Source organism: Mytilus trossulus, chromosome 1, assembly GCF_036588685.1.
Source record: "Mytilus trossulus isolate FHL-02 chromosome 1, PNRI_Mtr1.1.1.hap1, whole genome shotgun sequence".
Taxonomy (NCBI): domain Eukaryota; kingdom Metazoa; phylum Mollusca; class Bivalvia; order Mytilida; family Mytilidae; genus Mytilus; species Mytilus trossulus.
In genome coordinates, this window is record NC_086373.1 from 57,455,746 (window position 1) to 57,477,684 (window position 21,939).

The 21,939-nt window shown below is 31.8% G+C and overlaps 1 protein-coding gene across 1 annotated transcript; it reads right to left on the bottom strand.

Annotated features, from left to right (window-relative positions):
* Window positions 1-1,998: 1,998 nt before the first annotated feature.
* On the bottom strand, window positions 1,999-7,957 carry LOC134709036 (uncharacterized). The gene is made up of 3 exons (XM_063569333.1): window positions 7,901-7,957; window positions 5,887-5,956; window positions 1,999-5,213 (listed from the first exon to the last, which is right to left on the bottom strand). The coding sequence occupies exons 1-3, from the start codon at window positions 7,944-7,946 to the stop codon at window positions 2,426-2,428; spliced, it is 2,904 nt and encodes a 967-aa protein (XP_063425403.1). The 5' UTR covers window positions 7,947-7,957; the 3' UTR covers window positions 1,999-2,425.
* Between the last annotated feature and the right edge of the window lie 13,982 nt (window positions 7,958-21,939).

The window sequence follows — 21,939 nt, forward strand, 5'->3', positions numbered from 1 at the left end:
GACAAAAACAAAAGACAGACTATATCAGGGTAGCGACACAAAACGTTAACTACAAAACCAGAGGACAAAAACAAAAGACAGGGTATATCAGGGTAGCGCCTGATGTCTGACTTAATGGAACTTAATAGTGAAAATGAGTTTTAGATGAAAATTCCTTAAGTAATGAACATAGAGAATATCTTGTATATATACGTTAGTATGTTATGTGTTTTGGTTTCCCATGCCATATCTGTTAATATAATAGGAAGACAACAGGCGACACTTGTTCTCCATGGTAGACCACATCATTTGTATTCGGAAAATTTAAGATTAACATCTTTAATTTAATTGCAGTCTGGAGCCTGTTTTTCAATGGTTCATGTCTGCCAAATTTGTGTAGATTTTTTTAAAATTGTTTCATATTTTTTATGTCGGGGTTATAGCAGACTTAAAGGTACCTGTATTTTTTTTTATTGTTGAAGTCAGTATTGTTGCCTATAATTGCTTACATTCACTTCATTTTGAACTTGAAAGGTATATTGTCTCTCTTGCAATCATATCACATCTTCTAATTTTTATATATTCTGATTATATTTGTATCATAACAAAAAATTGAAAACAAATTCAAATAATATTACCAACTATAGTAAGTTCTTTGACTACAGCTATTCGGTGTCAGAAACCTATTATTTGTAAAATATTTAATTACAATCCAAATTCAGACCTGTATGAAGCGCGAATATTGTGTCAATTTTTGTCCCAGGATTAGACATCAGCGGTCGTATCCAGCTGTGCTCATCGAATCAATTTATCTATACATGTACAATACATGGGTTAGGTCCCTGAATTTGAAAAAATTTTGCATACACAATGACGATTTTAGAAGGTTTTTTTGTTGATTCCATGTCCTTTCTATACAAATATTCAACCATAATGCAAGAAATCAATCTGTAATATTTCAGATAAAAGAGAGAGATTCATTTTTTTTAAATTTTCAGTTGTAGTTAGTGGATCTTTATACATTGTAAATCACACTAAATAAAATTCTATACATATTATAGTCTAAATGCTCGTTCAAAACAAGACCAAGATATTAAGTATAATTACTAAAAAAAACTTAATAGTATGACCATCACAATTAAAAATTACATCAAATCTAGGTATAGATGGCGGTCTAAAATGTATAACGTTACTCTTGTTTGCATTAATTGTCATACAATTGTCTTTCCACCATGTAGATAAAGCATTTAACAGAAGTTGTAGCTCTTTTTCATCGATTGCTATGATAACAACGTCATCAGCATATAATAAAATACACAGTTTTTCATCACCTATTTCTATTCCGCAGTCAAATGACTTACGAAATGTAACTAAATCATTATTATACAAGTTGAACAAAATGGGCGACAAGGGACATCCTTGTTTCAAGCCACAGTTAACATCAAACCAATCTGTGAAATGACCGTTTATTCTTACAGAACATAAAACATTTGTATAAATTGAATTAATAGCAGAACGAAAAGGCTGTGCAACACCAATTCAATTTAGTTCATACCATAAAACATCCCTTTGTATAGTGTCGTAAGCCTTTTTAAAATCTATAAAAGCGCAAAATGTTGATTTACGGAGTTTTTTTCTTACATCAATCAAATTAGTGCGACTAGATAATTGGTCAACTGTACTACGTTGTTGCCGGAAACCATTCTGCTCGTCAGCCAGTACATTGTTATCATCTACCCATTAAGCTAATCTATCGCTCAGTATATTACAGTACAATCCCTCTATAACAAAGGGGGTCTCTCGCGTCTGACATGTTAGATTTAGCATAAATAACTAAGTTTGAATGTTAGTGGCTCATAAACTGTATCACGTTTCACTATTTCTCCTTGTGTTACATTTCTAATGAAATATCAGATATTTAGGTAGTGCAATGGAGATTGGCACATTGACAAAAATATTGTTTTTAATTTATTTTATTTACAAAAAAAATATGTACACATATGCAATATGATTTCTTTCTTTTGTTGCTATTGATATTATATACATATTGAATATGCTATTTTATACTGGATATTTCATTATGTATATTCTCACCACTTTACAATTTCAAAGGTCCTTGGACCATGTTACAGTCCTCCTTTGCCATTGCTGCTAAAAATTGACTAGGAATATTGAACATTTACAGACAAATGATTCACCTGAGTATATCAAACTATGTTAACATGTATGCTCCAAAGATAGTCTTTTGAATATATGAATTGTGAATGTATCACACAATAAGATTTTATTTTATAAATTTTCAACATTTTTCCTGCAATATCTCTTACAAGTGGAGGTGTCCACTAAAGATTTTCTTTTAAAAATATAAAACGTATACATGTATGTATGAAACAATCAGAATCTTATGGTTTTGCGATTCTGGTAAATTGTTACTTGCATCCATTTTTCATCCATATCGTTTACGTCTGAAGTTTGGTGTTTTTGGTTTTGGTGAATTGGGTGGCATAGGAATATGTTGTGTCTTGATATTCGTTCCAGGGCGGATTTTTATAATTTGCCATTTTGAAGAAAGAGTTTCTGTCGGTTGACATTGGTAACCGTTCGTTATGCAATCTGGAATAAGTTTTTTAACAAATGATTTAATTGTTGATTTCAATGTACCACCATTTTTTCCTGCATCTTGGTAAACATTTAGTGTACTACCTGAGCTCGAGCTCTGAATGTCATCTACGGTATTACTTTGAATGACTGCAATACGCTGGTCTTGCAGTTTCTTGAACAATTCTATCCCTTTGATGTCACTCACATTTTCGATTACAGGAAACAGATCTTTGTCTTGCACCTGATAAAACCCTATTAGTTCGTTATCATCCAGCTTGAGAAAGATGTCTTCAGTGGGATATTTATCATCCACTGCAATATCAGGCATATAATGAGTTTGGTCTGGTTCTAAGTAGCTTTCTAAGTAGCTGGCCGATTTTTCTTTTACTGTTTGCTTTCTGACATTCCTATTTGCTTTTCTTGTGGAATTTAAAATTTTTATTGAATCTGTTGTCTCATAAAACTGCTGTTGTGTTGATTTAGACATTTTATCGGAATCTAATGTCTTATCAGCCTGCTGTTGTGCTGATCGAGACATTTCATTGAAAGCTGTTGTCTCGTCGACCTGCTGTTGTGCTGATTTAGACATTTTATTGAAAGTGTTTGTCTCATCGGCCTGCTTTGGAGCTGATAAAGGCATTGATTTCACAACTTCACTTTTATCTTTGTTTTCATTCCTTATCTTTTTTACGATTAATATCTTTTTAAAATTTTGTTGCCAAGTATGACTTTGATCTGGTGCTGGGTAGCTGTCTGATTTTTCTATTTCTGTTTGCTTTTTGGCATTCATTTTTGGTGTTTTTGTGGTACAATATTTTTCAGTAACAATTTTGCTTACTTTATCACTCTTGCTTTTAGGTATATAGCAATTTTTACCAGATGACTTATCCAGCCTGGAAAATCGGTACGTTCTCTCAGAGATGAAGCAATCTTTTTCAGATGCCTTTTGCAGCCTGAAAGTTGGAAACATATTCTCCCAATCTTCCCTTTCTAACGCTAATTCTGAGTTCACATCAAAAGTTTCGCCGTTTGCCGTTGTCTCAGCAAATTTCTGTGGAGCTGATATAGACGTTGTTTGCGTTGGAATAACTTTACTTTTCTCTTTCTCTTCATTCTTAATCTTATTTTCAATATATGTCTCTTTTATAATTTGTGGCAATATATGAATTTGAGTTTTGTCTGGGTATCTGTTTGAATGTTCTTTGACTGTTTGCTTTCCTTTATCCATGTTTTGCGTTCGTTTGGTGCAGTATCTTTCATAAACAATTTTGTTTACTCTATCACTTTTGCTTTTAAGGATATAGCATTTATTACCAGATGAGATATGCAGCCTGGAAAATCGGTACTTTCTATCACTGGCGTAGTTATTTTTACGAGATGCCTTTTTCAGCTTAAAAGTTTGATACTTAGTTTTCAATTTAACCGTTTTAGAGACTAATTTTGGGGTCATATCTATAATTTCATTGGAAGCTTTTTTCTCAGCTGGTTGCTGTGGTGTTGGTTTGGACATTGATTCTATTGGCATAACTTTACTTTTATCTTTGCTTTCATCCCTGATCTTGTTAACTATTAATGTCTTTTTGATGTTTTGTGGCAAGTTCTGTAATGGTGGAAGCAGTTTTGGAGAATCAGGGCGATTAGTATAGAGGTGTTCTTGCATACATATTTGCTCTTTAAAAGGTAACAATAGTGGAAGTTTAAGAGTAGTGTCAGAGGGTTCTTTTGCGTATATTATCTTAGTGTTTGGTACCAATGGTTGGAGCTTTAGAGTCTCTGAATACGAATCTTCCACACATTTTATCTTCTTGTTTGGTAGGAGTAGTGATGGTTTTGTTGGAGTAAACGGCGACTTTTCCTCGTATTTCATTTTCTTGTTAGCTAGCAATTGTGGCAGTTTAACTACGACAGGAATTTTCGATTTCTTTACATGAATTTGGAGCTCGTTCCTTTGTGTCATCTCCTTTCTAGAACAGTTTTCAGTCTCCTTGCTTTCTAACGATAGTTCAAACATATTATACTCAACTTCAAATTCATTATTCAGAAAACTAATTTCCGAGTCGGACCTACGCAATGTGCAGCAAGAGTCAACACACTCGCCGGTAATGCACTTGTCTGATTCTAGTATATTTTCATGGATTGGTGTCATCACGCGTGTTTTACCAGTTCTCCCAATATATAACGTGGTGTCATCAATAATGACAGCGTTAACTTCGGTCATTTGTCTTTTATACTTGTTTGTGCTACCATTTGATGAAATCAAAAGTTCCTCGTTGAACAGTTGGTAATGTTCGTGTTTCACGTCAAGGATGAATTTTGGAAAAGGATTTGGAATTCTTGAGCGGTTGCTCTTTTCAGTTGTTTTGTAAACATTGTTCAGTGTTTTCTGTTTTTCAAGAAAAAACTGTTTCTGTTTCCTTAAGTAATCAAGCCTATCTTTCATGAAGATTTGTAGATTTTGCATACATCGTTTCATAACATGTCTGTCAGCCTCTATAAAATCGATGTATTGCTCTATTTCTTGTCGGAGCCTATTCTCGGAAAGTTTGCTTGGTTGCATATTCTGTAGTTTGTTGGAGGTTGTTTGGATTGCTTCCTCTTTTTCTTGAACTATGCACTTCCAGTTGGCAAGCAATCTGAAACAGTGTTTTATTTTTGCTCTTAGTGTATAAATTTATAGCGATTCTCTCCATAAAATCGCGCTTCTTCAACATAAAACTAGTACATTACTTCATTTTTTGTTTGTTAAATAAATCAGTTGTATAGAACCGGACTCTTATCACAACATCAGCAAGTAGTGGCTACATTTACTAACCCTTTAAAACATGAAGTATGGTCATTCCTAATTTATTATTCTGAAGAGATGACAATACAAATACGAATGCAAAATCATTATAATTTTTTTAGAGGATAACCTAATATATGCTGCCCAGTCGAATTACAATGTAGTATACCATTATAATCATGCATTTTTTTCTTTTCTTATATTACTGTTAAATTATTGGACATTCTATCTGTATATGAACTCGATTGCATTGTGTTCGTTCGTCCGAATTTTTTTCTGTTTCGTGTTGAAAGTACAATGTATGCATCCGTGTCTCTTCTACCTTAAGTTTTTGTAAATTTTATTTAGTTTGAAATTATATATCTGGTTTGGGTTTTTTTTGTCGAAAATATACCATTGTCGTAAGGATGTGGTCATCCGGTATATTTTGCTGTAGTTAATGGTTTTGGACTTTTTTTTACAAAGAACATTTAATTTGATATTGTCTCTTATTCCATATTTGTATAAAGATTAACAAGACTTACTCATTCCCTGCCCGGTCTACGTATTCCACTGTATCATACTCTATCTCGGATTTCTGGCTTCTTAATCCGACTACAAAATACACAAAGCTTTGTAATAGTTAATGATGTGGTATTTTGATACACATTTACATAAACAATCCATCTATTACAATCAGTCTGATATATTGTTATCATTTATTTTTGTTCAATTTTGCAATTTGTATAAATGAGTTGGGAATGTATGTTAATGGGATGATAAAAAAGCACCAAAACAAATAAAAGAAGAGAGAAAAAACATATTTGATAATGTCTGTGTCATTTTGGTCTCTTGTGGACAGTTGTCTCATTGGCATCATACCACATCTTCTTTTTTTTTTATATATATATTGAATTCAATATACTGGTTAAAAAAATCTGTACATGGTCAAGCTCCAAGTTAATAAAATTTGTTCACAAATAAAGATTTACTATTAAGAACTGCCATCAACTCTTTACCGAAAGGAGACAAACATGAAGCATAACTGAGCATTACCTATGGCTATAGTTCTAGACATGTGACAGGCATATCAGTGGTGGATCGAAAAGAGGGGTCGGGTCGGTGGTTCCGGGGATTGGAACCATCCTTTTTTTATACGATCAATGCATTTGATTTGAGGTATATTTTTGAAAACAGGTTCCATGCAGTAAAACACTGCCATACAACACCATTTCCAAAAATGCTTAATGCTACTGAAGGCAAGTAGGTAGGGAGCGGATTCATCGATTTTTTTTAATGTCCCTATTCAAATGCACTGGTCGTCAAACAAAAATGGGTTCCAAAGAGATGATTTCAGCCTCACAATTGTAAAATTTCCATTTTTATGCAGCAACATTACAGCAGCGCCTGTATACGGATTTAATATATCCAAATTGATACGATATTCTCGGGTTTGTATTTCCTATCATGATTTCTTTGATAGAGGGTTGCTGCTCACATGCAAGGAAGGTATTAAACCAAAAGTCTCAAATTGTGAAATTGAAATCATGCCGTCGTAAATTTTACGGACAGCATTACGAGTTGCGTGACCGTTATGGAATTACCCTTTCACAAATGATATTAGGTATATTTTTTTATGTCGTAACTACGATCCCCTTCCCTTTTCACGAAGGTGACCTACCGAATTAGACTAGTTACCGGGTTTGTAATAACATGAGCAACACGACGGGTGTCACATGTGGAACAGGATCTGCTTACCCTTCAGGATCACCTGAGAACACTCAGTTTTGGTGGGATTCGTGTTACTGGGTCTTTAGTTTTCTATGGTGTGTGTTATTATTTGTTTGAGTCTTTTTCTTTTTTAGCCATGTTGTTGTCAATTTATTTTCGATCTACGAGTTTGACTGTCCCTCTGGTATCTTTCGCCCCTCTTTTCCAACCACCGACTCCCCCCTTTTCCCCTTTTTGATGCGCCACACCAGGTTATAGGAATGGGGATGAAACCATGCTGTTCTATACTGTAATACTTGCCGCTTTATTTCGGTATCTATTTACCGCATCAATGTTATTTACGGTATTTTTGAGAGTATTTCAAATCATATTAATGAAGATAACGCTAAGTCTTATAACAGCACGGAGCTAATGTTAAATAAATTCGAAGACGATATTTATAATTTATATGTACGAAATAAGCATTCGTTTTATTGTGTACCTATATTGTTTATTTATATTCCTGATTGAAAAAATAAGTGAAAATGATATAATATGTTTGTCAATATTTGCTTGTCACTTCGGCGCAGAAACATGTGATTATGATCCTTTATTTTTTTCAAATACAAACTTTTTTTTTTGGGGGGGGGGAGGGGGGAAGAAGTAAGCACAGTGATCAAACCAAATTCATTATATGTTGAATAGTAACTAAATACTGAAATGCATGGAGTAGAATCTATACTACACCGAACGTCTTGTAATATAGTCTATTACCTGATTTCCTAGTCTATTTAACAAAGTCTCTAAATATAATGTACCATTCCCCAGGTAAACAATTCTTAAACTTACTTCTTTCTATCGTCTGCTTGTGTACAGCCTGCTTTGTAGGTGCCATAATTTTGACTCTATCACTACAAAAGAGACAAAAAATAAATTTTTGTTTTCACATTATTTTGCTCAGCTAAAAAAAAATAGGAATCACTGCATACCCGTAGACAGAAGGGGGGTCGGGGGTTGAAAACAAATATGCACTGTTAAATTCAACATTCTGTTCGAATTGTGACAGTTAAAGTCGAGATCGCGATTTTTTTATGAGACTATTTTGTCGCCCCTTTTTTGTTAATCAGTCTATATAATTGATTATGTTTTGATTAAATAACTGTTTTATTTTTAAGCCAATAAATTGCTTACTTTGACTACAGTTTTAAATAACTGACAATTTATTTTATTTTTATCCAGGTAAAATCTTTAAAAAAATGTCTCATCATCTAATATATATACCCAGTAGTAATGGCAGTTGTTTTGTACTATTTTTATGCCCCACCTACGATAGTAGAGGGGCATTATGTTTTCTGGTCTGTGCCTCCGTTCGTCCGTCCGTCTGTGCGTCCGTCCGTCTGTACCGCTTCAGGTAAAAGTTTTTGGTCAAGATAGTTTATGATGAAGTTAAATTCCAATCAACTTGAAACTTAGTATACATGTGCCCTATGATATGATCTTTCTAATTTAAATGCCAAATCAGAATTTTGACCCCAATTTTACGGTTCACTGAACATAGAAAATGATAGTGCAAATTTCAGGTTAGTTTTTGGTCAAGGTAGTTTTTGATAAAGTAGAAGTTCAATCAACTTGAAACTTAGTATACATGTTCCCTTTGATAAAATTGAGAATGGAAATGGGGAATGTGTCAAAGAGACAACAACCCGACCAATTAAAAAAAAAAAAAACAACAGCAGAAGGTCACCAACAGGTCTTCAATGTAGCGAGAAATTCCCGCACCCGGAGGCGTCCTTCAGCTGGCCCCTAAACAAATATATACTAGTTCAGTGATAATGAACGCCATACTAATTTCCAAATTGTACACAAGAAACTAAAATTTAAATAATACAAGACTAACAAAGGCCAGAGGCTCCTGACTTGGGACAGGCGCAAAAATGCGGCGGGGTTAAACATGTTTGTGAGATCTCAACCCTCCCCCCTTACCTCTAACCAATGTAGAAAAGTAAAAGATAACATCATTCTAATTTTAATGCCAAATTAGAGAATTTATTCCAATTTCACGGTCCACTAAACATAGAAAATGATAGTGCGAGTGGGGCATCCGTGTACTGTGGACACATTCTTGTTATTATATCATCTTGCTATCTAAATTTGTCACTTTGGTTGTAAGTTGTGGTGAAAGTTTAAAGTGCTGTTCTTTTGTTGTTGTTGGTTTTTTTTAATTGGGAATCCTTATGTGGCTATAATTTATTTCATGGTCAAAGAAATTAGATGTTTTAAATCAGCTACTCTTGACAGGCTGCATAATAATGATTCTTTTTATACTAATTATTATGGTAACAAAGAAACGCGGTAAAACATAACATTTCGAACATTAAGTATAATTCTATATTTCTTTACATATGATACATTATGAATATTAACATAAACTAATGTTAAATATGCTTACCGATCTTTCTTCATTCTTTCTTCCATAATTTTTAGTATACACTGATTGAAATAATTCAATATATGTTTGCTTCTTTAAAAATCACTGCTTACTGCGACAGATGAAACAGTGTAGTGAGGACCTTTACAATGCGTGCGCTGAAAATCTTTTAATTGCAACGCACGAATTAGGTTTTACGTGTGTCAAGTTAGTATTGTTACTTTTTTGTAGTACTGAAAAAGATTTCATCTGCGGACAATTCACCTATCGGTTATAAGCAGAAGATACCAAAATCAGGGGCAGATTCAGACATTCAGAAAACGGGGAATTCATCCCCTGGACCCCCTTTTTCATCCGCCAATGAAAATGGACTCTCGAAAATCATAGGTCAATTATAACATAAACTAAAATAAAAATATTAAAAGGACAAACAAAAGTTAGCAAACATTACAAAGAATTCTAAGGAGCAGCCCAAATTCCACAAAAAACAAATTGATGCCGTGGTATTACAGTTATTTTTAATGATTCCGAAATTTTACAAATACACAAAGTTGTTTTCAATTGTTTTGTTTTCATTTCTTTTAGGACCCAAGCGCTTTGGTTTGAATTAAAACTTATATCCCTTAAGTTATCGATTAAAACTACACGTTTTGAATTTAAAGTACTATAAACAAAAAATACAAAAACATTATTTATTGTTTTTTGGGGGACACTCTTGCTGTCAAGCAATCTGTAGACTTTTACAATTGACTCCTTTCCAATTCTGTCCATGCCCTCACGTCAACCGTTTCGTTCTAAATATTGAGGAACATTAATTGTGCGTGTATTTGTGTATTCGTTTATATAACATTGGCCCAAAATATAAAAGGTCCCGAAATGACAAATGAACAACAATTCAAACTAGATAACTAACTAAACTAAAGTTCTTTAAACAAAAGTATATTCTTATTGTGGACAAGTGTGGACACAGATCAGTGTGGATTGTATATAGTGTTTTCTGACATAAAGATGTCTCTGATTTTCCCCAGTAGGATTCCATGTTGAAATGTGGTGCATAGTGACAGTAAACTACTAAACACTGAAGTAGCAGTGTCTTTTATTCAATATTTAGTTTTAATGTTAAAGTTTGTCATGAAGGAGACAATAATTTAAATCAGTGCCAACTGTTCATAGATTTTATTTAGTTAGACATTGCTTTTTAAAATATTAAATCTACATATTGGCCAACATACTAGTTGAGTGCTTCGTGTATATAAATATGCACGTTCTTGTATTTAAACTTTGTGCAGGGATTCACGGTATTGCCATACATGTGCCGCTTCATGCAAAAGTGGTTTCTGATCTGCCGGTACCTTATACCTAGATTACACAAAAAACTATCTAATATCAGCATCTCGGTCTGTGGTACCAACCAACCATTCACCGCCTCCCTTTTTACCATCAAAGAACTTATCGTTAACTTCTGTTAACATAGGCGAAACTTACTAAATATGATTTAGACAAATTATGTTCCTTTGATGGTCCTTTCAAATCGGTTAACAGTTTTGTCCTTTTTACTCTCTGCACTTCACTTCCATACAATCTTATTTTACACCAGTTGTCCTATATTTAAGAATTGAATGCTTCTTTTTGTAAATTTATTGGGGTGTTAAAGCGTTGACCGAAGTACATTTTGTATGAAGCGCGGAAGCGCTTCATTCTAAAAATGTACGCACGGTCAACGCTTTTACAACCCTATAAAAATACAAAAAGAAGCATTCAATACTTATAATTACATTTTTCAGCTAGGATCATCATCGATTCATGAAAACACGATTTTTATCAAGTTTTATCTAATTCACCTGTGCACTTTATTGTTGGACCTCGTGTCATCATGAATGATAAATGTTATTGTCTGATACAATTGCTTACGGAATAACATGTGATGTGGAGTTAGCCAATCAGAATAACGTATTATAATGAAACATACATCTAATGTAATTATATAGACAATAACTGTTTCGTGTCTTTAAATATCAGCTGTATTTTTACGAGGCTAGGAAACAAGGTGTATGCGAGCTTTAAGCGAGCTACTACACCTGTTTCGAGCCGAGTACAAATACAGCCGATATTTAAAGACACGAAACAGTTATTGTCTTTATCCTGGAATTAATTCTGTATATAATTGTTTGTGTTCAAAAACTAACATATTTAGCATTTATTTTCGATGTGTAATCCCTTGATAACTAACTAAACTAAAGTTCTTTAAACAAAAGTATATTCTTATTGTGGACACAGATCAGTGTGGATTGTATATAGTGTTTTCTGACATAAAGATGTCTCTGATTTTCCCCAGTAGGATTCCATGTTAAAATGTGGTGCACAGTGACAGTAAAACTGTACTAAACACTGAAGTAGCAGTGTCTTTTATTCAATATTTAGTTTTAATGTTAAAGTTTGTCATGAAGGAGACAATAATTCAAATCAGTGCCAACCGTTCATAGATTTTATTTAGTTAGACATTGCTTTTAATATTAAATCTACATATTGGCCAACATACTAGTTGAGTGCTTCGTGTATATAAATATGCACGTTCTTGTATTTAAACTTTGTGCAGGGATTCACGGTATTGCCATACATGTACCGCTTCATGCAAAAGTGGTTTCTGATCTGCCGGTACATTATACCTAGATTACACAAAAAACAATCTAATATCAGCATCTCGGTCTGTGGTACCAACCAACCATTTACCGCCTCCCTTTTTACCATCAAAGAACTTATCGTTAACTTCTGTAAACATAGGCGAAACTTACTAAATATGATTTAGACAAATTATGTTCCTTTGCATCTTCGCTAGCCAAGGGTAACGATACACTCCCGCTCTCTTCACTGTGAATAGAGCGGGAGTGGATCGTAACCCTTGGCTAGCGAAGATGGTTCCTTTGATGGTCCTTTCAAATCGGTTAACAGTTTTGGCCTTTTTACTCTCTGCACTTCACTTCCATACAATCTTATTTTTACACCAGTTGTCCTATATATAGACAATAACTGTTTCGTGTCTTTAAATATCAGCTGTATTTGTACGAGGCTAGGAAACAAGGTGTATGCGAGCTTTTATCGAGCTATTACACCTGTTTCGAGCCGAGTACAAATACAGCCGATATTTAAAGACACAAAACAGTTATTGCCTTTATCCTGCAATTAATTCTGTATATTGTTTGTGTTTTGAAAAACACAAAAACTAACATATTTAGCATTTATTTTCGATTTGTAATCCCTTGTGGCCCGCGTAGTAATATCAAAATCACACATTACGCTGAAGACGGATTCGCAAAAAAGGAATTTCAAATGGTCAAAAATAATACATCGCTCAAGGTGAATAATTATCTAATTTAACATAATAACTAATTTTAACAGAAAAACAAATAACAAAACATTGTACGAGTTGTCCTACGCTTCAGATTTGACATCCACTAAACATGCATGCTGAAATTGACATGGTTGATTTTGTAACACAATCATAAACATTCAAGTTTTGAAATCGACAATTGTCATCGTCATTTGAATACAACTGGAATACACGTGCTGAGTTCACACAGGCTCATACAATACTCAGTCCGGCAGTGGGCGGAGCTTGAAAGCGATATCTGACTGTATAGTATACAGATACAGCATAGCGATATCTGTAGGGCTGTATCTGTATAGTAAGATACCCAATTGCGGGATAAATGGACAATAATAGTGCATTGACTTGACATATCAACGATATAAGGATGAGGCTTAGAAACGGGGAAAGCGAGGCTATGCCGAGCATTTTCCCCGTTTCGCGCCGAATCGTTATATCGTTGATATGTCAAGTCAGTGTACTATTATTGTCTTCATACTGCAATCTAAAAAAACATCTCAATTGTTGTATAATTTGTTAACTTTACTATTTAATTTAAATATTGGGAAACTTCCCCTTTTATAAAAAGGCCTCATATCATGCAGGCGGGGAAATATACAACACAATGAAATGTACATTTCCTGATGAAACCCGAAAATCGATGGTGAAGGAATTGTTTGAGAATGAACTAAAATATCAACAATAAGCATAAAACATAATGATTAAAGTGAAATATTTATTTTCTAAAAATCGTAAAAGACATAAGTTTGAGTCGTGGTATACATTGGAAACAAGAATAGGTTGAATAGGTCACATAAATAATTAATTTACAAGTTCGGCAATTTCTTTTTAAATATTCATGAGGAAAAGTGATATCAGGTCAGTGGCTGTATATGACATAGAAATATACAGTCAACGCATTTTGCCTGCTCAAATAGAACGAGTGCAGTATAAATCTTATTATCATATACTTAGACTAAAAAACATATGATTGTTACTGTATGATAATAGCATTAAATTAAACGTAAATTCCATATTTTTCGAATTGGTGCTTAGCGGGCTGATATGAAAAGTGTATCACATGCTTCGATTGTTATCACATGCCTTTCCGTAACGTTATCGCATGGCATTCCGGTGATACTCGGCAAATTCCGGAAAATACACCTCAATACTACGTTTCCAGTAGAAAACATTACAAAATAATGTACAAAACAATTATTTAGATACTGGAAAATATATTGTGTTAAATAATTACAAAAAAATCAAAAAAAATCAAACAAACAAATTAATAAATCAATGCTTTTTAAAAGTTTCAAACACAAATTAGAAAATTACTTTAAAAAATGGACTTTTCCAAAACAGTGTTCATTATGAATATTGTTTTTTTTTTTTTAACAACATAATATAATATTTATTTCAAATATTGGCTTGTTACAATATACTTCAGGAGTCCAAGCTCCTCCTGATGTTCCCTGTTACAATCGACTAATCACTCAGGGTAGTGAATAGTTGTAAAATACATATTACATTTGTATATCAAATATATATTAAATAATATCACTTAGTATGACTATTCATATGTTTTCTAATAGTTGCTAAAAAATTACTTTTAATTTTCAAACATACTCTTCTATTGAACTCATTTAAAAAAATTGAGAAAACATTGACATTTTTCGTCTTTTGATCAGATATGTAATAGGCTTTGTAAATTGAAAAACCAACAATTGTTAAAAAATAGTTAAAGTCAAAATATTCTTCGTCAGAAGTTTTATATCCAAATACCAAGTGTCTTAGTTTTATCTTAAACATTATTTTACTGTTCTTTAAAACTTGATCTATTTTATTCCAAAAAAGTTTTAAATACGGACACAGTATAAAGAAGTGATCATAATCCTCTTCCTGTGTACAAAAATTACAAGAGCTATTGGTTACAATTTTCCACCTGCATAAAAGTTTCTTTGTAGGTAGAATATATTGTAGTAATTTCCATCTGAAAATTTTAAGTTTATTTTCTTTTAAATATCTGAATAAAAAATTGTTTAAATTGTTTTGATATAACACATCATCTATATTAAATATACGTAGCCATTTTTTTGGTCCAATAGCTGGTTCAAATTTTTTATTTATAAGAGACTTGTATAAAAGTTTATTCGATAGTGATTCTAATTTTATAGGTAAACCTTCCAATATAAATTGGTTTCTTTTTATATTAACAATACTTTTTATAGAGTTTTCCGATTTTAAAATTACTGCCCAATCTTTTGGTATTGATCTCTTTACTAAATTAATTTCAGCTATCCAGTTTGATTTATTTTTTAGTTTATTTAAAATGATGTCTTGAGAAATACAGCCTTTTTCATCTATGATATCATTTACATAAATAAGATCGCTTTTAATCCAGTTTTTGAAAAATAGAGCTTTATTTTCAAATTTAATAAATTTATTGTTCCATAATATTTGTTTTCTTATATCTGTAAATGTATCTGGCTTTTTTGTTAGACCTCCACCAGTTAATTTCCAACATTTTATGATATCTTTATAAAAATCTGGGATGTGTTCAATGCTTTCGTCTGGCTTATCCCCACTGTTTGTCTGAAACACTAACCAATTTGACCCAAAATTATAAAAATAGTGCTGAGGTATAATTTTCCAACCTCCTTCACAATCATTTACTAATCTTTTTACCCAACTAGCTTTTAAAGCAGTGAAATAACTCCTTATATCTATCATATTTAATCCCCCCTTTTCATATGGACCAATAATTGAATTTCTTTTTACTTTATCTGGTTTTTTATCCCAAACAAATTTAAAACAACTTTTTTCTATTTCTTTTAAATATTTCTCTGGAACTATGCAGGCAGATCCCACAAAAGTAAAAATGGGCACAATTAGTGTTTTGATTATCAAAATTTTTCCCAAAATAGTAAGATTTCTTTTTTGCCAAGAACAAAATAATTTATTCATCTTTTCTATTTTATTTTCCCAATTTAATTTTTCACATTCCTCCCTACAATGCCCAAAGTATATGCCAAGAGTTTTAACTGGTCCATTACTCCAGTTGATTCCCTCAATTTTGTCTTTACATGATTTAAGCTTTCCTACCCATAACCCCTCTGTTTTATTTCTATTTAATTTCAATCCTGAATAAGAACCAAATATTTCAATTTCGTTCATAGCTATTTGAACGTCATATTTAGAACAACAAAATAAAGTAGTATCATCTGCTAGTTGCGAAATTTTTATACTATGACTTTTGCAATCTAATTTGATTTTTATACCTTTAAAATTAGTATTGCTTCTTAATCTTGAAGCCATAATTTCCACAGATAAAACAAATAATAAAGCAGATAAAGGACATCCTTGGCGAATACCCCTCGTGTTTTTAAAGACATCAGATATCCAACCATTATTCATAACACATGTTTGAATATCACTATATAAAGTCTTAACCCATCTTATAAAAGAATCATTAAATCCAAAATGTTTTAAAACTGAAAACATAAAATTCCATTCTAGAGAGTCAAACGCTTTAGAAAAATCAACAAAGACTATAGCCCCCTCAATTTTGTATAAATCAGTGAAATCAATGATATCTTGTATCTGTCTAAGATTAAAACCAATAAATCTATTTTTAACATATCCAGTCTGATCTTCTTTAATCAGTTTTGGTAAGATTTTTTTCAATCGTTGTGCTAGAGCATACGAAAGAAGTTTCATGTCTATATTTAAAAGAGAAATAGGACGATAATTATTTAGTGACAATGGATCACCTTTTTTAAATAATAGCGTTAATACACTTGTACGCTGTGAGTATGTAAGTGTTTGATCTTTATATCCACTATTTAGAATATTTACTACTATGAACTTTAATTTATCCCAAAATTTTCTATAAAATTCCACTGTTAAACCGTCTAATCCAGGAGATTTGTTAAGTTTCATTTTAAAAATAGCTTCTGAGCATTCTTCTATTGTAACATCACCATCGCATAGTGATTTATCATTTTCATCCATTTCTTTCTCTAGTTTTGTCTCAAATATATAATTATCACTTGATGTTTTATCAGGGCTGTGCGTCGAGTATAGCTTTTTATAGTACTCTTTAATATTACATAATATATCACTTTGATCCGTTAAAATCTCATCATTTTCCCTTTTTAATTTATTTATTGACTTTTTTACCTGTCTCTGTTTTTCTAAACCTAAAAAGTAAGAGTTATTTTTTTCCCCAAATTCAACCCATTTCTCTCGTGATCTTATTTGCGCCCCTTTAGCCTTTTGTTCATAAATTTTGGTAATATTATTTTCAAGTTCTTTAATATCTTTATCTAAAATGTTATTCTCAATTTCCTGCTCATCTCTAATTTTCATTTTTATTTCTAATTTTTTTTCAAGAGCACGTAAGTTTTCTCTTGTAAATTTGGCTTTAGATTTACAATAAGCTATAGTTGCCTCCCTTACCTTTACTTTAAATATATCCCATGCTAAACCAAGATTTTTTAAATTACGATTACCCTTAAAGCATCTTTCCAGTTCTTTATCAACTAATTTTATGTATTCATTATCTTCTAATATAGAATTATTTATTTTCCAGTACCCCCTTCCCTTTTCTGATGCACCTGTTCTAAACTTCATAAAAACACTTTGATGATCCGTAGAATCAATAACTGCAGGTTTAATCTTGCAACATTCTACTAGTGGTATGAAGTCTGAACCTATCAGAATCATATCAATCCTACTTGCCTGAGATTTATCTTTTCTCCGCCAAGTATATTGTTGTTTATTCTTATTTGAATATCTCCAAATGTCTGTTAAGTTATTTATTTTTATTAAAGATTTTAAACTATTTACAGATTGGATATTTTTTACTTCTGAACTAGTACTTTTTCTGTCTATCGCTTTCATCGTATCATTGAAATCTCCCCCCATTATTGTAATTCCTATCCCTTGTTCTTTTAATATATTATTTACTTTTTTGAAAAATATATTTCTATTACTTTTACAATTGGGTGCATATATACACATTAGTGTAAAAACGCTTTCATCAATTTCTACATTTAAAAGAACTAATCTTCCATCTACATCGTTATGTTTATTTATCAATTTATAATTCAATGACTTTTTAATGAAAATAGCCACACCCCTACTAGATGTCGTTCCGTGACTGCAAAATATATCATATTCTGAGTTATTTCTAATTTCTGTTTCTATGTTTTCATCAAAGTGAGTTTCTTGCAAAAAACAAATAGAAATATTTTGACATTTAATCCATTCAATTACTCTGTCTCTTTTAACTTTATTTTTAGTGCCATTTACATTTAAACTACTTAGGTTTATTAAAAATTTAGAAGCCATTTCTAAGTATAATTTCATTTGTTTGTATTATTTCCTCACATAACTGTACATGCCTACAAACAGTACTTTTAAAACACATGCGTATAACAATCATATAGAAATCAACAATGTATAACTTTCTATTTCTACGAACATTAAAAGTACAATTTATCTGACTACATAAAATTACAGGTAACAAATAAAACACACTACCTGTAAATACGGCATTTAATTTACCGGCCTGATTTGACCTTATGACAATAAAATTGACACTGAAATAATCAACAGCCACGTGTGATTTGTTACAGTCTTACAATGACTATGTGGATGGATATATATGTCTGATATACGTGTCTTATTCAAAGAATGTGTGCATATATTTTTATTAAAATAAGTGAAATGGAGAATATAGACAAATTTAAGATATAAAGAATGTATGTATACTTCGTCGTTTTTAACGTCTATAGCTGTTTCGTTTGCTATGTTTACTAAAGAATTAATCTGTTTGCAAGAAGTAGATATTTTACATGTATCTAATAGGAAGTGTAAAGGAATATCCGATAGTGTATTTCGTGGATTTATTACAAGTACAATATTCAAATATGTTTCGAAAATATAGTTTGTTAAACTACAAATACAGTATTGATGAATACTCTGACACTGAGGTAAGTATTTATACATTTTAAACAGCAAACAGTTGTGTATGGTTGTATTCAGTGTCTTACCTAATGTCAACAATTGTTCATTCACTATTAATAGCATACAGCATTCGTTTACTTGTGCTAAATATAGCACAGGTAAAAACCAACATAAAAGCAATATGTTAAATATAACAATAAATATTCGCTGATTGATTTTGTTCAGCGATTGACCTATAATCACAATCTTTGATATCAATGTTACAGTTGTAATGCACATTATTATACAAAAACATATTTTATGAGATAGCTGGTGTTCACTACTCCAAATATGATACATTGATTGATTGAAAAAGTATTTTTGTTTGATCAATGTATAAAGATCAATTATAAAGAACAAACAAAGAAAAATCATGTGTAGTTTTTTCCAGATTTCAAAATAAATAGTTACTATAACTTTTACTTTCCACAAGTATGAATATTGTAGAATAATTTTTTTTGTCGCTTTGTACATATTTAGATATTTTTCTCTTCTGTTTGGGTACAATGTATACGATAGAAAGATATATCGAATGTACTAAATTTGGGGTCCGACATCCGTAAACTTTTCACTCTTTGAAGTTCTATTTTAGAACCACGTAAAAGAATCAATATATGAATCTGTTATTTTTCTCCATTGTTGAAGCATATGATAAAAAGATCATAACATGTCATTTTTCATATCGCATGAATTATCAGCCCTCGGTCAATATCAGCCCTCGAGCCATGCGGCTCTTGGGCTGATATTGAACCTAGGGCTGATAATACATGCGATATGAAAAATGCCATGTAAGTAATCTGATATTAAATGACCCTTCAACAAAATTCTGCTAGAAAATTTAAATGCTGCAACTAATAGATAATAGCTTTCTTTTGTAATTAAAATGCATTTTTCTCCTTCACAATATGTATGTACGTTTTCGACAAAACAATTTATCAACAAGTTATGTGTATTCCCATGAGCACCCATGGTACCCCTTTAATAACAGACTTGTTCCTGTTATGCCGCGAATCGCAGTTTATGAATAATCTTAGAAAAGATCGATCTAAATTTTAATACATTTAATTGATTAATTCCAATCGTTTCATTGGTGATATGTTTCGATAAATAATCGAATTCTCTGAACAAACTGCAGAACTTTACCCAAGGGAATTAACTTTGAACAAATCTAATATAAAGTATCCTTTTTCGTTTCCTATTGGTAATATTGATTTGTAGGGCAGTGATGTTCCTTATTTTTCTCTACTAAATACATTTGATGCATGCTGATAGATATTTTTAATGGATTTTGACTAACTTTCAGTTACTGAAAGTATTCTCACATCAGTATTTTGTGTCTTTAGAGTGTTTGTTGTTTGTTTTTTGTGCTTTGTATTGGTCTGAAGAGTCAAACATTTTACTTATCTTATAGTTTGTTCTTATTCTATGCTGTTATACCATTCACCCAGGTTTTATATGAGATGGTTAGGCGCAAACAAGTTTACACCCGCAACATTTTGTTATGTGCATGTCTGTCCTAAGTCAGGAACCTGTAATTCAAAGGTGTCGTTTGGTGCCATTTGTTTTTTGTTTGTTTGTTTGTTGTCTTGTACATATATCAGGCCGTTGTTCTCTCTTTTTTACATTTTGTAATGTGGGACCTTATATGTCTGTTATAATATGGTGTTTTTTTTCAGTGTTGAAAGCCGTGCGGTGACATATAGTTAATAACAACTACGTCAATTTGGTCTCTGGTGAATAGTTATCTCGAATTCGAAAGAATAAATAGTAAGCTGTATGAAAAATGATATACATGCTACAGACTGTAAGTTAAACATGTTAATCAACTATTTTTTTTACATAAGAATGTTTGTACCAAGTCAGGAATATGTCAGTTGTTATCCATTAGTTCGATGTGTTTGAGCGCTTTCGAGACGCGACGGCCATACTTCCATGACGGCCCTAGGATGTGTCGGCCATACCGTCATATCGTCCATGGGACATATCGGCCACACATTGTAAGACGTATCGTCCACACTTTTTTTTTTTTTTTATTGAGTTTATTACATAAAATATAATACGAAAAATAAGTATTTGTTCATAATAATAACATAAATATGATTGTGAAGTAGTTTTTTTCTGCACATACGATCTTATTTATTCTTGTAAGAGTTATCTTTGCTTGATCATCATCGCTCGTGTTTACAACTTGTTACGGCCATATTATGTAAGTATATTGATTATTTCTTCATTATCAGTTGTACACATTTTCTAAAGAATCATTTTTATTGTAATGAGATATAAAGGCATCATATTTTATATGAAGTTTAAACTGTAGTAATGTTGACTGTCAATGTCGATATATAAATACAAGCACATGTTACAGATCTTCTTATTATATCTGTAAAAATATATATTATTCTAAACTATAAAAATCTTCTCAATCTCAGTGTTGGTGAAATTAAAAACAGGACTCAGTGTAAAGGTCAACTCTAAGGAAGGCAATTCATCAAGTTCGAGTTATATTTGTCATGATCCTCAGACACATTGTTTAATATTTTGTTTTTCTTTCTTATAGTTTAGAGTCATTCTATTTGCTGAACATCTTTCCAAGACAGAGACTGCTGCAGAATTTTCCAATAACAAAACAAATTACCCGTAAAATCTGACAGGAATGTGCACCCGATTGGCTAATTACATGATAAAAGATGGCCAGTTTCATTTTTATCATACTGAAGTTTCTTTTTGCGTTGTTATTTGTATTGAATTGTGTTGAATACTATTTGTTGACCATTTAAATGTTCCCATTTTTGTGCATTTGTTGATGGAAAATTGTATTATGGGCAATGATACCAATATACTCTAGTATAAGAAACAAAAAATTTTTTTTAATATATTTTATTTATTCATTCAGTCATACAGATAAACAAATATACAACAAACATATAAACCTTACATCATACATACAACACACACAAACCATTCATATATACATTTCGTTCATACATGTAGGACATTCATCTTATATACATTTTTTAAATTAACAATCTCATACGTTTTCTCTCATATGCTATTGTCACTCATTCATTTATTCCACTGCATACACAT

What these genes read in the sequence shown, in the direction of transcription:
- LOC134709036 (XM_063569333.1), bottom strand. Translation starts at nt 7,946, where the DNA reads ATGGCACCTACAAAGCAGGCTGTACACAAGCAGACGATAGAAAGAA. An exon ending in CAAGCAGACGATAGAAAGAA is followed by an intron (nt 5,957 to 7,900) that starts GTAAGTTTAAGA and finishes TGTATTTTGTAG; the next exon opens with TCGGATTAAGAAGCCAGAAA. An exon ending in GTAGACCGGGCAGGGAATGA is followed by an intron (nt 5,214 to 5,886) that starts GTAAGTCTTGTT and finishes ACACTGTTTCAG; the next exon opens with ATTGCTTGCCAACTGGAAGT.